The sequence below is a fragment of the Rhinichthys klamathensis genome, unplaced genomic scaffold (genome assembly GCF_029890125.1).
Source record: "Rhinichthys klamathensis goyatoka isolate OS25496 unplaced genomic scaffold, OSU_Roscu_1.1 h1tg000119l_1, whole genome shotgun sequence".
NCBI lineage: Eukaryota > Metazoa > Chordata > Actinopteri > Cypriniformes > Leuciscidae > Rhinichthys > Rhinichthys klamathensis.
This window is the reverse complement of record NW_026606656.1, coordinates 1970230-1984764: the sequence shown is the minus strand read 5'-3', so window position 1 is coordinate 1984764 and position 14535 is coordinate 1970230. Positions and strand designations below refer to the sequence as shown.

At 41.3% G+C, this 14535-nt stretch overlaps 1 protein-coding gene across 3 annotated transcripts; it reads left to right on the top strand.

The window, feature by feature from the left end:
* Positions 1-1808: 1808 nt before the first annotated feature.
* srrm2 (serine/arginine repetitive matrix 2) lies at positions 1809-14288 on the top strand. Of its 3 annotated transcripts, none has more exons than XM_056255239.1 (14): positions 1809-2021; positions 4523-4772; positions 5297-5392; positions 5505-5687; positions 5781-5867; positions 5950-6015; positions 6820-6849; positions 6937-7050; positions 8217-8349; positions 8885-10809; positions 12137-12865; positions 12942-13049; positions 13561-13671; positions 13764-14288. In XM_056255239.1, exons 2-14 carry the CDS (start codon positions 4525-4527, stop codon positions 13813-13815), a joined length of 3882 nt encoding a protein of 1293 aa, XP_056111214.1. In that variant the 5' UTR covers positions 1809-2021; positions 4523-4524; the 3' UTR covers positions 13816-14288. The 3 variants fall into 3 exon arrangements, with proteins under 3 accessions (XP_056111214.1, XP_056111215.1, XP_056111213.1); XM_056255240.1 differs by having other exon boundaries at positions 4518-4772; positions 6940-7050; XM_056255238.1 differs by having other exon boundaries at positions 4518-4772.
* The last annotated feature ends 247 nt before the right edge of the window (positions 14289-14535 follow it).

The following is a 14535-nucleotide window of genomic DNA, read 5'->3' as shown; positions in this document are numbered from 1 at the left end:
CCTCCCTCCACCTATCTACCAATCACGAAGTCAGTAGTGTTGCGGCATCCGGGTTGCCAGCTCTGCTCTAGTTACCACAGCTGCAGCTCGTCACGTTCCTGCGGGATCCTGCAACCTATCTGGCAACCTCGAGTCAGGGGGGAGGTAGTCTCAGCCTCAGACGTCACGCCCACGGAACGTTGGCTAAACGTCTGATGCATATGGTACACTTAACTGGAAACACTTCAGGAATGTCGAAGTCGTCATCTGATTGGTTGAATTTGATCGGATTTCCGGGGGGTGCGAGTGTCGCGTTTATTTTCGGTCTGCCGGGAAACAAAGCGCAGACGTGTGATTGCGGAAGAAAAACTGTTGTGTTTACATGAGTGACAATGAGCATTTATCAAGATCAGCTAAACGTAGGATTCTCAAAAGTATGCGAGGTTCACGGCGTAGACTCTTTAAGAGATGTCCAGGAGTTTTGTTTGAGGCACTTAGTGGAGACAAAAAGAAATATTTTAGCCTGTTTGCCGACGGGATTTGGGAAGAGTATTATTTTCCAAGCCTGGCCGACCCTTTGTCAGCATTTATAAGGATTCCCAGCAGATCCAACTTTACTAGTTGTGTGTCCCCTCCTATCTATTACATAGCTGTCAACCCTCCCGTTTTTCCGGGTTTCTCACGTATTTTAGCTCTTTTCCCGCTGTCTTCCCGTTTTATTATTTTCCCGTAAAATATCCCGTATTTTTACGCTCTGATTGTGTGAGACATGCTCGGGCAGATTCGGCTTGAAGTCGTTCATCCTCGGATGCGGCGCCGCGCGCGCTGTTACAAAAAAAGCTGTGCACACAGCCAAGCGAAATGGGGTCTTGCCGGTCTTGCGCACCCAATGCGTAATCTTTGCCGCGCTCGTGCGGACGCGTCAAGTATAAACAATTATACTCCGTGTCAGCGCGCGCTTTGATCGGTAAAGGAGCACTGACCTCTCCCTAATCATCTCCAGCAGCCCCCGAAGCACCACGTACCGTTTCCCTCGTAAACTGATATTAGTAGGCCTATTTAAACATTCTCTGATAAAAAATGACACACTTTCTCTAATACACACACAAACTGTCTCTTTCTCTCTCACTCATTTGTAGTTATAAACTCTTTAGACTTTTAATGATTAGTGCTTTATTTTTAGTTTGTGGTGGGTAAGAAAAATTCCCTTATTTTGGGGATGGATTCCGGGAAATCTCCCTTATATTCAATGTTCAATGTTGACAGCTATGATCTATTATGGAAGATCAAGTGAAATACCTAACTGTGAAGGGGATATCAGCCGCGTTTGCGGGCAAACATGAAACAACAGACGCTGACATCGCAGCTGGCCGATTCAGTATTGTGTTCGGTTTTCTTCTCCTCCTTTGATTTTCTATGCTGACTGACTTATTGCACGCCGGTCTGTTGTTGTGGGGACATTTCCACGTGACGCTGAACGAAACGAACTGTAATTGGTTGTTTGACATGTCGGTCAAACGGCCTTGTGGGCGGGCCTTGGCCAAAGAAAGCTGCTATGAGTTCCAGACCTTCAGCCGTCAGTCTGAAGGTCTGGCTACGCGAGACTAGGGGGGAGGGGGAGGGGATACACCGCTCTACAGTAATTTGAAAGTGATTGCAGTACCAGTTTTGGCCACAATCTTACAAACAGCTCCTTTAAGAAATATAGGAAAGTGTTTCTGTTTCAAGCTACCTGATGATGGCAGTAATGCACTGTTAAGTGCGGTTGCCAATAAAAGGAAAAAGAAGAAGAAGAAGTGCGTGAATGGAATTGTGGGAAATGTAGTCGACAGTCATTCCCCGAAATTTCTCGCGAGATCGACACGATGACGTCCAAATGAGCGTTACCTGTTCATTCTAGCCAACGTTGCGTACATCGTTTTTATTTTTACAAGGATTATCTGATATAGAATCGTTGGGAATCCGCTAGCAGTGGCACATTTGCTCGGTCTTTGGTCTGTAAAGGTTCTACTTTTGTTCTCTCCCTGAGCGGAATCACAGAGGTACGTAGCGCACACGTAACAGAAGCTTAACGATAATGGCCAGTTAGCATGCTGTACTGTAGAGTGGTCCTGTTACCCCAAAGACACAGTTAGCGCGCTAAAACAAACCAAATTCTGTTATACAAGTAAACACTGGTGGTATTTAGTATGTATAACAACATAAACAGCACAAGTGAAAGTGAATCAGCGGACAGCGGTGTGAAGGAAGTATTAGCAGTACAGGAGGCCTCGGCCTGCTGCTGGTTTAAGACCGTTCTTCATCTCATGCTCGCGATACAGTGTCTCTCTGTTAAAATACAATGAGCCGCCTACCTAGACAGCATGTAGGGCATACTATGGGATATTTGGAGCGTTTAACACGACTTTAATGCTCTCTTGGGTGGCTTATTGTGATTCATTGTCATAACTTTGAGCACGTTTCAACATCATTTGATCAATTGTGTAGAACATACCACAGCACAAGTCTCTGTAAATGACCTACAAATAACACTTTGGTTGTCTTGCTTATATATTGAAACGTACTGCTTTACTTTCCATACTCGTGTGGTTTCATGAGCCTAATTCAGATGTTTTTTTTCCCCCGGCCATGTCTTAGACAAAGTGCTGAATCTGTCTATTTTTGGACTAACGTGGTTCGTGAATCCCAGCACATTAACCCTCAGAGACCCAAGCATTGATATGCATTTTTTTTTTACATGTCTGTAGAAAGCCATTAGTTGTAGAAAATAAAATGAAAACCCTATTGTTTAGGCAAAATTTGCTTCGGGGTATAATTTGGAAAAACGTTGCAAAATTTAAATTCTGGGCATTTTAGGCTTGCACAATTTCACCACTATTTTTTTTATTTTATTTTTTGCTATGCTAAGTGATCTCGCAACACAGTTCTGCACACAAATGAATAAAACAATAATACTCAATATCAACCAGTAAGAATACAGTCGTGAAAAGTTGACAAAACAGCTTAGAAAAGAGCTGGAAAAAGGAATCATTTGTACCATTCATATGTTCCATTGTGTGTAAACAATAGCATTTTTTTAACCCTAATACTCAGCATTATTTTTGCTAGGAAAATGGTCTCATTTGTGCATGTTAAAAAATGTCCAGTGAGTAGATACATAGAAATAAAATAAAAGGTGTTACATGTCAAAACTTACTTTGTAAATAGAATAGAATTTGTAACTAGAATTGTGTCAGCTGACTGGTGCAATTTTGTCTGAGTATAGGGAGCTGTTTTATATGCAAAGTATGCAACTTCCCCCCTCCAAAACGTTTTTTTTGTGATACATTTCAGTGTATACATTTCAGAGTGTCTGCTACTGTTGTGGTATTATTCAATTGCTTCATACAACCATTGCAGTTCTGCTTGGGTCTCTGAGGGTTAAATGGATAAATCCACTCAAGACTTGCGCAATATCAAGGCAGCCCTTAGTAGCCTGACTACGTCAGACTTCGTACTTCCGCTCAATTTCAGTTCGCTTCTGTACTCAGTCTGAGTTAGCGACCTATCTCTCAGTTTTCCTCCGGCCTGAAAACATCCGGCCAATCAACGAACAGAGGGCGGGCTGAGAGCCGTGGCGTAGACTTTAAGCGCAGAGTTTAAGGCCCCATCCACACTACTGCGTTTTAGTTTAGAAACGGAGAATTAAAACGAATACGATCTCCGTCCACACCAGCGTTTTAGCTGCGTATTAGAATTGATCTCCGTCCACATTAAAACGACTGAAAACGCGGATCACGTGACCATTCACCAACACTGGGCATGCGCGTGCCGGTGTAAACACAACTTCATTGATAAAATTATCCCACCATGCTCTGGGTTAACCCCAAACCGACGCTCCATGTACGGTCAACGCCGCCGCTGCACACGGGAATTGTCACAGATCGCTCGAATAATAGCTTGACTCCGGCGCATGTAGGCAGTTATAGCGTTGTAAAATGCAGAATTTACTTGTACAACAGCTGCTAGCAAAGATATACGCCATGACTGATGACACCCAATCATAGAGCCGAGCGGGAGCCTCTACTACGTCATCGTTTCTAAAGTCCTCCGTCTTGACCCGTCTACACTAAAACGCCCTCCGGAGTTTCAAAACGAAAAACGGATCGGCAGCGTTTCTAAACTTCTCCGTTTTGGGTCTCCGTTTTTGCCGTTTTAGTGTGGACGGGAGGTGCAAACGTAGCAAAAGGTCTCCGTTTTTAAACGAAAACGCAGTAGTGTGGACGGGGCCTAAGATTGTATTTTAGGTACCGTTAGGGAAATCGAAAACGACCGCGGATATGGAGATATGGGATGCAATTCGCTCTGTTGTGGAGAATATACCCGGCATTTGCAAACTGAAGCCCGAACAAGAAAACTGTTTGTTAAACATTTTGAATGGAGGTGATGTTTAAGTTGGAGAGAGAGATGATTGCGTTATGTGATTGGCTTATGGGTAGCCAATGATTTTATACTTCAGACAAGCCCCCCAAGTTCTCATTTTCTTTCTGAACTCTCAGAGCAGAGATGTATAATGGCATCGGGCTGACCACGCCGCGAGGCAGTGGCACGAACGGCTACGTTCAGCGGAATCTCTCTAGCGTACGCGTGAAGAGGAACAGGGATGAGCGCGGAGGAGAACGGGATGAGAAAGACAGAGAGAGACTGGAGAGCCAGCTGAACAGACAACCTAATGCTGAAATCCTAGAGCATCAGAGGAAGAGACAGCTGGAGGTGAAATGTGCCGAGCTGCAGGACATGATGGAGGAGCAGGGGTAAGATGAGATCCTAATCTGGGGTGCGTTTCCCGAAAGCATCGTTAGCCAACTTCGGGAAACGCACCCCTGAAGAGAATTTTTCATATGATTTTGTGTTAATGATCTGCACATAGAGAATGTAGCCTACGTATTTCCTCCCAGTGGCTTCTGAACTCTCAGTATCAAATTTAAATCGACGAACATGTCAGTCACAACAAAAAAAGTTTAAATATCTAAGCGGTAAAAGTTTCAGTACGAATTACCAAATCAGAGTATTCGAGTGATTTCTGAAGGATCGTATGACTGAAAAATCAGGTTTGCCATCACAGGAATAAATTGCATTTTAAAATATATAAGAATAGTTGTTTTTAATAATAATAATATTTCACAATATTCCTGTTTTGACTGTGCTTTAACAAATAAATACATCCTTGGTGAGCACAAGAGACTTTTCAAAAACATGTTTTTGTGTTGTTATGATCATTCTTAAAGAGCAAAGAGATCTTAAGAGTGACCTCTGACCAGTTCTTCTTGTGTGGCAGGTACTCTGCTGAGGAGATCGAAGAGAAAGTCAACACCTTTCGTTTGATGCTGCAAGAAAGAGAAGAACCTGCACCTCTTCCAACAGAGAAGCCAGTGTGAGTATTACTTCAGACCATTCAAACGGACATTTAGATTTTTATGTTGGCCTTTTTCTGTGCACTGCTACTAGATTTTTTTTTTTCATCTACATTTTGCACTCTTTAACAGTGTGACTGAGACGCATGCTCTGGCAGCTGCTAACCAGCAAAAAAATGACCGTTTGAGAGAAGCGTTCGGTATCAGCTCTGACTACGTTGACGGCTCATCTTTTCATCCTGACCGGAAGGAGCGAGAGAAGGAAAAGAGGGAGCAGGAGAGGCTGGAAAGAGAGAAACAGCAGCAGAAGTACCAGTGAGTACTTTATCTTTTGAGAAGTCAAAGCCTTTGCGTTATACCATATCTAAGTACTTACTGTTCTGTATGTTTCTCACCATTTTCTTTCAGGATTGTTGAGTCTGATGATTCAGATTCATCTACTGAGCGAAAAAAGAGCCGGAAGAAGAAGAAAAAGAAAATCAAAGGCAGAGAAAGGTAAACTGGAGAATAAAGGAGGAATTTGGAATGCTTAACATAAGTTTAAAGAGAATAATTATAAATCAATTTTCACTCTTAGCTCTGAGAGCCCCTCACCTTCCCCTCGGCGAGAGAAGAAAAAGGACAAGAGGAAGAAAAATAAAAGGTTTCATTTAATGCTTTTAATTTTGTTCCATTACATAACAATATGCTGTTAATTATTCTTCTGTTGCCCTCTTGGCAAGAAGAAATTGGGTAAAATTAATTAATACTCCTACATTTATTTTGTGAAATCTATTTAATTGAGTCAGTATGAAATATTACAATTTCAAAATTAATTTCAAATTAAATATATGAATGTGGGAATTATATTTTTAATTTGCAAACTGTTCTCAAGTCTTAATTTGCTCCACATTATTCATAAACCAGCCAGGAGAAGGTTTAATTCAATATTATGTTCATGTGGTAATAAACATAGTGTAATTTTTTATAAATATTTGTAGACCTGGATACATTAATTTTGAGATGCAATTTATTTTATTTTTACATGTCAATTTTTTTTATTGATTTAGCATTTAGCAATAAAATGTTTATGATTTATATGTTCAATGACAAATTTTCACAGTTAATTAAATAAAGGTGGTGACACAGCTTACCCACAGACACATCTAATGCCCCACTCTCCCCTAACACCATGTCTACACCAGACGTGAGCGACGCAACTAAAGCAAATAGAATCCGTTATAATCTTCGGTGATATTTTCTACACTGGACACAGTGCAACTTTACACAACAAATTCCTGACAGTAAACTAATGCCTGGTCTATTTTTGACGTACTCCAAGCACTCACGCTACATCTGAACATAGAGCAAATGGATTTAATATGGTCGCTTTGTTGCATCCGGTGTAGACACGGTACAATTTTATTTTTATTTTTATTGCTCAAATAACAAAAATCTTTGCTTTTAGGGAGGGGTCAGTGAAGAGTGACACTGAGAGGTAGGTTTTCTCCTCATTGTTTTAAGTTACATGTGAACAGATGACGCGTTCTTTATTCACATTTAATTGTTATAATGTAACTTGCAACAGTTCGTCAGATGAAAGGGAAACATCCAAAAGAAAAAGAAAAAGGAGTGACAATGAGGCTCCTCCCAATAAGAGCCGAAAACAACAGAGTGTATCTTCCAGCCCAACTCGCAGGTAACATGACAATAAATAAGGCCATGTGCACACTACACGACATGACTATTTTTTTGTCATTTTATAGTGTGTACTAAGGGATAACTCTTTACATTGAGTTGCCTTTTATCTTTTTCGTACTGCATTTGCAAAACCTTTTTCCAACCTTTTCCCCCATTAAAGGCACACTATGTACGATTTTTGGATCAAAATATTTAAAAACCACTAGAACAATGTTATATATTTTGTTGATTTGTGTACTTGCATTATCCCAAATGTTTCTAAGAATGTTTAAATCCAGAGAAATTAGCAGTTTTAACCAGGACACGGACCATGTCTGTGCATCACCTATCAATGAGATCATACACGCGTTACCCTCGATTTCCGGTTTTATTTTGTAGAAACCATGGAAACACTAAAGATGCTTTAATATATTATGTGTTTTATTAGACAAGTGAGCAACTGTTTGGATACATTCATCAACAGAAAACTAACTGTGTTGAGCTGTATAGCAATGATTAGTCTTTTTGTTTAAATCTCGTGTTCTTGATTTACCGCGAGTACCATTTTTACCATGCCTAATACCGATCTAGCTCACTGCAGTGTGCAACAAGTGTCTCATATAGTAGCCGCAGAGCGAACGCACAAAGTAGCATTATAACAACTTTGATCACACTCAAATGTATCTAATATGTTAAAACAGCGCTGCGTTACCCCACATACACATGACCGGAAGAAGCGGAAGTGGTCTGCGGCATAATAAAAGCTCCACTGCTGTTGAGCTGTGTGTCGTGCTTGTCTCTCATTAGCAATCGCTCCAGCGGCCTCGTTCGACTCCAACTGCTTTCGTAATGTTAGTAAATCTTTAATACATTACCGGTCATCCATGAATATGATTTCTGCCCGAGTCCCGTCGTATTCTCCACCGGCTGTAGAGGTGAAGACAACAACTCTCATGATTCCATGAAATCAAGGCGTCATCAAGCTACGCCTTTGTTTTGAATAAACGACCTCTAGTGGTGAAAAATTACACAGTGTGCCTTTAAATAGATTTATTTCAAATAGGTTTAAATTATATGGAAAATGTATGAATGCGTGCTCAGCGTTTGAGATGGTCTAGTTTATCAAAATGGTCTTAATTAGTGAAAGTTCATGTTTATATATATATGCATGCTTTTTGTTTTCAGCCAATCCCCCCAAAGAGGGAAGCAGCAGAATAAATCAGATTCTCGTCCAGATGAGGGGAGGAAAGGAAGATCCCCTGACAGGAGGCGACGCGGCCGTATTGAGGAAAGTCCAAAGAGGATGGAAGTCAGAGAGGTAATTCATTTGTTCTTTTGGAAGTCTTAGAAGCATATGCACACAGTATTAGTTTAATCTGATTTATTCCTTTCACTTGATTAGTGAATTCGACTAATTCTTAGATATGGTCTTTCCTGTTACCTTACCTTAAACTTATTTATATTTTATTAATTAATTTAATTTATAATTTGTGTATATATTTTTTTCTTTATTACACACAATGTCCATGTTAAATTGCAGCCAAACACGTTCAGATGGTGTCTTTGGCCATTGTCGCATCTCGCATCGTTTTTTTTGGAGCACTTCGCCATAAGCATTGTTTTAAAATAGCATGTCAAGTTAAAAATAGCCCAACATTTAAAAATGCATCTAGAGACTCTTGCATTTAACGCAAGAACCTGTCATACAAATGTTTGATGACTGACCTAATTATTTAGGCCTTCCTTGAGCCAGATTAATCAAGCGGTTGTTCAGGCAAACCTTTAACTAGTTGATTTTTTTTAAAAAAAAATTGTTTTTGCAATTTCTCTAATTCTGTCTTCCTCACTTTTAGAGATCACCAAGACGCTCAAGAACGCCTGAGCACAACAGAAGAGACAAAGGCCAAAAACTTGATAGAGAACAAGTGCAAGAAAAACCACAGAGAAAGCAACACAACTCTTCATCGCCATCTCCTCCACCAAAGCAGAGGGGGGATAGACGACCACGGAGTGAAGAGCGGGTGAAACCCCTTCAGACAAGACACAACTCCTCTTCACCATCTCCACCACGTAAGCAGCAGCTAGACCGAAGACAACGGAGCGAAGAGAGACAGAAACCCTCTCAGCGGAAAAGGCGTGACTCTTCGTCTCGCTCTCCGACTCCTAAGCTGCAGAGAGACAAGAACCAAGGGGATGATGGGAGAAAGAACAAAGGTCAAAGAAAACATGACTCATCCTCATCCCCGTCTCCTCCACGTAAAGATAGAACGAGAAGAGGACACAGTGGAGAGAAGGAAGCTTCCCTGAGGGACAGGGAAATGGAGAACCATGGGGACAGAGCAAGAGACAGACAGAGGAATAGTGATAGAGAAACAATCCTGTCTAGTAGAAAGGATGACCAAGGACGGGAGAGTGATAAAGGGAAGGAACGAGACCGAAACCGATCTAATGATTCCATGTCTCCTGCTAAACGTTCACCTTACGCCAATGGAGGGCAAAAAGAACGAGATCGTGAACTGGAGAAGGAGCGAGCAGAACAGAGAGACAAAGACAGAAGACGAGAGGAGGAGATGAAGGAAGAGGCTCTGAGAAAAGCCAGAGAGAGCGACAGAGAAAAGGAGAGAAACCGCACCAGAAGCCAAGAGGTGTCTCGATCAGACAGAAAGTCCTCTTTTAGCTGTCAACCTGAGGACAGACGAGGTGCCAGAGGAAGTGAGCAAGAGCAAGAGGTTGGCAAGAAAGACAGGAAAATTGAAGAGGACAAGAGACAGGAGAGGAGTCCTCAAGACCAAAAGGAGGAGAAAGAGACTCAAAAGGAAAAGCCTGGGAAGAAAGACAAAGCTGCAAGTAGTAGTAGCAGTAGCAGCAGCAGCAGCAGCAGTAGTGACAGCAGCAGCGAGAGTGATAGTGACAGCTCCTCATCATCATCCTCCTCATCCTCATCGTCATCATCCTCGGATGATGAAAAAAAGAAAAGTTCAAAAGACAGCAGCACAGCCAGTAAGTTGGTTCCTAACGCTGTCATCGCTCTGGCTATTGCACGTAGAGAGAAGGAGAATCGAGGAAGGGATGGGGAGAGGGATGAAGGCAAGAAGGTGTACCCTGCCACACAAAGACAGAGCTCACCTCCTGAGCCCCAGAGAAAAAGGGACAACGTTGATAAGAGACAACTAGATGTGGAGAGAGACCGGAGACCTGGAAACTCCTCGTCTCCCTCCACAGGAACCAAAGACCGTGGAAAAGAAAGGTACACTCCCACCGAGAGTTCCAGCCCGCCTCCTTCACCCCCTCAGAGAGGCCGGGACAAGTACACGCCTTCAGAAGAACCCAAATCTCAGAGCAGAGATCGTGGAGGCGAGCGATACCCCCCGTCAGAGATGGAACGAGAGTCGTCACGCCCTTCTCCTGGCAGAGGAAGAGATCGACAGAGTGACCGAAAGAAAGACATGTCGCCTTTGTCTCAGAGGGGAAAAGAAAGGAACAACGTGTCACAGGTGAAACAGACAGTAGCTCGGCCTTCACCAAAACGCACCCCACCACGACAGTACCAGGACCCACAACATTCGCGTTCCCCCAGTCCTAGACGAGGAGCGAGAAGACCGTCACCTCCACGAAACTCATCTCCTTTCAGAAGGGATCGCAGCCGAGAACGTCTCCGAGAACGAGAAAGGGACCGATTTAGAGCAAGGCCAGGAGACAGAGAACGAGAGCGTTCCAGGGATAGGAGAATGAGGAGCAGCAGATCCAGGAGTCCTCGAAGACAAAGTCCTCCCTACAGGTTAGTCAGATTACCATGTTTTTTTTTTAGAAAAGCTAAACATTAAAAGTAGTCGCAGTAGGCATTATGGAAATGGGTTGTTGAGTGATTTTGCAGTGTGACATATTTCAAAATGGCAATTTTCACTTGAGACATGGAGCCAAATTATAGGAGCAGGAAAATAACATTAGAAAGATTCCAGTATCATTATTTTATCTTTACACAGAGTAGGTCTATTATAAAAATCTGTTGGACTTTGAATTTAGCAATCCTTGTTGCATTATATCATGGTGACAGGAAAAAGCACTTTTCACAAATTAAGAAATTATAAATGTACCTTTATTTATTCACATAAAAGTAATAATGCCAACAACTTGATTTGATAGTCTATAAATGTATTAATTATTAGGAAAACATGGCCATTTAGCTAGTGCATTACTTTTATTTCACTTTTGGATTTCAAAAAGGTACATCTACAAAGCTCTGTAAGGTAAAAATGATCCTTTGAATGTCTTTTTTTTAATGTAAAATCAGTGATTCCGTAAAATATGCCCCTTTGCAGTGGATACTGCTTGGTCTATGACCATGCTTCACATTTTACAAGGAGAAATTCTAATACTTCCACTACAATCCTGGTGAGGCAAATCTTGGTTTATTGAATACAAATAATAAAGTGTGGGGAGAGCAACCACACTGCCCTAAGAGACATGAAACTTTTTACATGCATGTAGTTGTAATACTGTATTTGACCTCTTGGTAGCTTCAGAAGCAGTTGAAATGAACAAAATCCCTTCTTACAGATTTCCCTGAAACTGATTCAGATGTATAGAATCTTATGAATACACTATTTAGAGCAAGTTAATGCCTCAACTGTAATTCTGGCACTCAGACAGGTATGTTCTATGCAGTTGTTTTGATAGAGGGAAATTGTTTATTCCTGTGATGACAAAGCTGAATTTTCAGCATCATTACTTCAGTCTTCTTCAGTGTCACATGATCCTTCAGAAATCATTCTAATATGATGATTTGGTGCTCAAGAATTTTTGCTACATGTGGTAAGTTTTTTCAGATGTCTTTGTTAAATAGAAAGTTCAAAAGAACAGCATTTACTTGAAATAAAAATATTTGGAAACATTAAATCCTTACTGTCACAAAGTATGAATGTCTTTCAAAAAGAAATACTTACCGATATAAAATGTATTTATTATTATTTAGATGAATCCATTAGGGGGTTTTGAGCTACACTCTGTTACACTGTAATTAGCAGAGTTTTAAATTAAGTTTAATATAATAACAAAAATGTATTGTAGGTGCGGTTATTACAACATTTTTCTCTCTCTACACCTAGGTTTCGTCGTTCACCCTCTCCAGTACGTCGGCGCAGAAATAGTCGTTCGTTGTCAAGAGAAAGAGAAAGGGGGAGAGAGCAGGAGAGGAGGAATCGAGAGCGAGAGAGGCAGCGTGAACAGGAGAAAGAGAGAGAACGAGAGCAAGAACAAAGAAGGAGGGCACCACCCAAAGATCCCACTCCTCCACGCCGCTCGTCTTCATCATCCTCATCCTCCAGTTCGACCTCTTCAACCTCACCCTCTCCTCAAAGACAGATGAAGGGGTTAAAGTCAACAGATGCAGATAAAAAGAGATCAAGGGAAATTGATGAACAGACAAGAAATAAGCAACCAGAAAGGAACTCCAAACATCCATCTCCCTCCCCTCATCGTGAGACTCGTCTCCCTTCTAATCAATTGCATAATCGCTCTCACTCCCGTGAACTTCCTGCCCGTTCTAGATCACCAACGACCAACCAATCACAAAGCAGGGATACACCAGGTGACCGATTAAGAGGCCAGACCCCGTCATCTGTCCATGAGCGGCACCACGAGCCATCAATGAAAGGAAAGACTGCAGTGAACGGGAAACCAGAGAAGGAGAGCTCTGGCCAACAGCAGAAGAAGCAGAGAAGCAGCTCAAGTTCTTCATCTTCCTCATCATCATCATCATCATCGTCGTCCTCATCATCATCATCATCATCATCCTCATCAGACAGCTCAGACACTGAAACAGAGAAAGGAAAAGGGTAAGTGCATAGTCAGTTAGCGTTTATGTAGTTCAGTTTAATAGATGGAACTTAATTTGAATGTTTGTTTTTCCAGGGGTGTTAAAGCAAGTACAAATAGAGATGCTGGCAAGATGGCAAAAAGCAAAGCTTCGTCGTCGTCGTCATCATCCTCATCAGAAAGTGAGCAAGAAGAGAAGAAAAGGTAGAATGTTTTTCCCGTTTTATTAATTGTTGTTTTATTGCTCTACTAAAGGAATAATGGATTTTCCACCTTGAGTCAACAGGGAATCAAAATTGACTTTACTTTCTCAGTTTATGAGCATGATCCAACAGGGCAATATTTTAAGCTACTGTAAGCTACTTTAAGCTATAGTAGGCCTGCCATTATCAAATCATAAAGGCTGCGTTTAAAGAATTATATGCACTGCATGTTTCAAAGTGAAGCCCAGTACTGTGCTCATTTATATGCAAGCAGCTCATGATAGTGTTTTCAGTGTCTCGGTTCACAGTACACGCTGATCCACATGAACCCATCTATGTATCTGTGTAGCATTATCTTTGGGAAATAAAAAAAAAGTCCCCCAATTCAATATCCCTTATCCCACTGAAATAAGTCACATTAGAGACACAAATTGGCAAAATAAACATTTACGTCCCATTTTGCTGCTTTACTCTAAACCACCGTCTAACTATTTTTTTTTTTAACTATGCAGTCCTCCACGGCCCAAAAGAGTGCCAGCAGACTCATTGAGAGACTCTAGGTCACTCAGTTACTCCCCTCCAGCGAGGCAACGAAGACCTGCACATTCTCCACCCTCTCGACGGTCAGTTCTGACCTATGTATTTCAGCACATACTATAATTTTCAACCGTTGCTATTACTAATATTGATCTACATCTCTGTTTTCCATCAACAGTGCAAGCAGGAAGTCGAGAAGCAGATCTCCAGACAGTCGACGGAGGAAATGAGTGAATAATTGTACACTTCTTTTGTTTTCTCTCCTTTCTGACTCTCACTGGACTGGATCATCTCAGTATCACATGGATGAGACTAGAAATGTGACTAGTTGTAATGGTGACATTTTCACCATTATTAGAGGAAGGTCTATTGAAACTTGGTTATTTGTAATTCATCCCAAAAGGGAGGATTTATTTTTACCTTTATTATGCTGTAATTAATGTAAGGAGGCCAGCTGAGACACTGAAGCTCTCATCAACCATTGCTCTGTGCCAACAGATGCTATTTGTATACATACACATACACACAAAATCACACATGTTCAGTGGTTTTCTGTCTGCTACATTGTTCTGAATGTAGATGAACGTCTGTAATTTGGTGATCAGAATGGACGATATTCTGTTCCTGCATATGTGGACCGAGTCTGTTCCTTTGTTTATTTGTTGGAAAAAAGAATTGTGAATAATAAAATGGCAGTAGAATATTCTTGTCTGAAATTTTAGTTTGTGGTGCTGAAGTTGAAGTGGATACCAAATACACAGCAGTATATTCTTTAAAGCTGTGTCCAATTTAATGAACGCTTTCAGTCGGCTTTCTCAGATAAAGAGGTGGCCCTGCCCCAATCTCACACCTTTTTTAGAACCATTGTTATTATATGAGATGTTCAAATAAACATATCAGTGTTTTGATAGTGTGACTTTATTTTTATGCTTTGAGAAAATCAACCTACC

Bases quoted from the DNA above. Each gene is read 5' to 3' on its own strand.
- srrm2 (XM_056255239.1), top strand. From the start codon at position 4,525: ATGTATAATGGCATCGGGCTGACCACGCCGCGAGGCAGTGGCACGAAC. The intron at 6,016-6,819 runs GTTTCATTTAAT...CTTTGCTTTTAG, and splicing joins AAGAGGAAGAAAAATAAAAG to GGAGGGGTCAGTGAAGAGTG. The intron at 7,051-8,216 runs GTAACATGACAA...TTTTGTTTTCAG, and splicing joins TCTTCCAGCCCAACTCGCAG to CCAATCCCCCCAAAGAGGGA.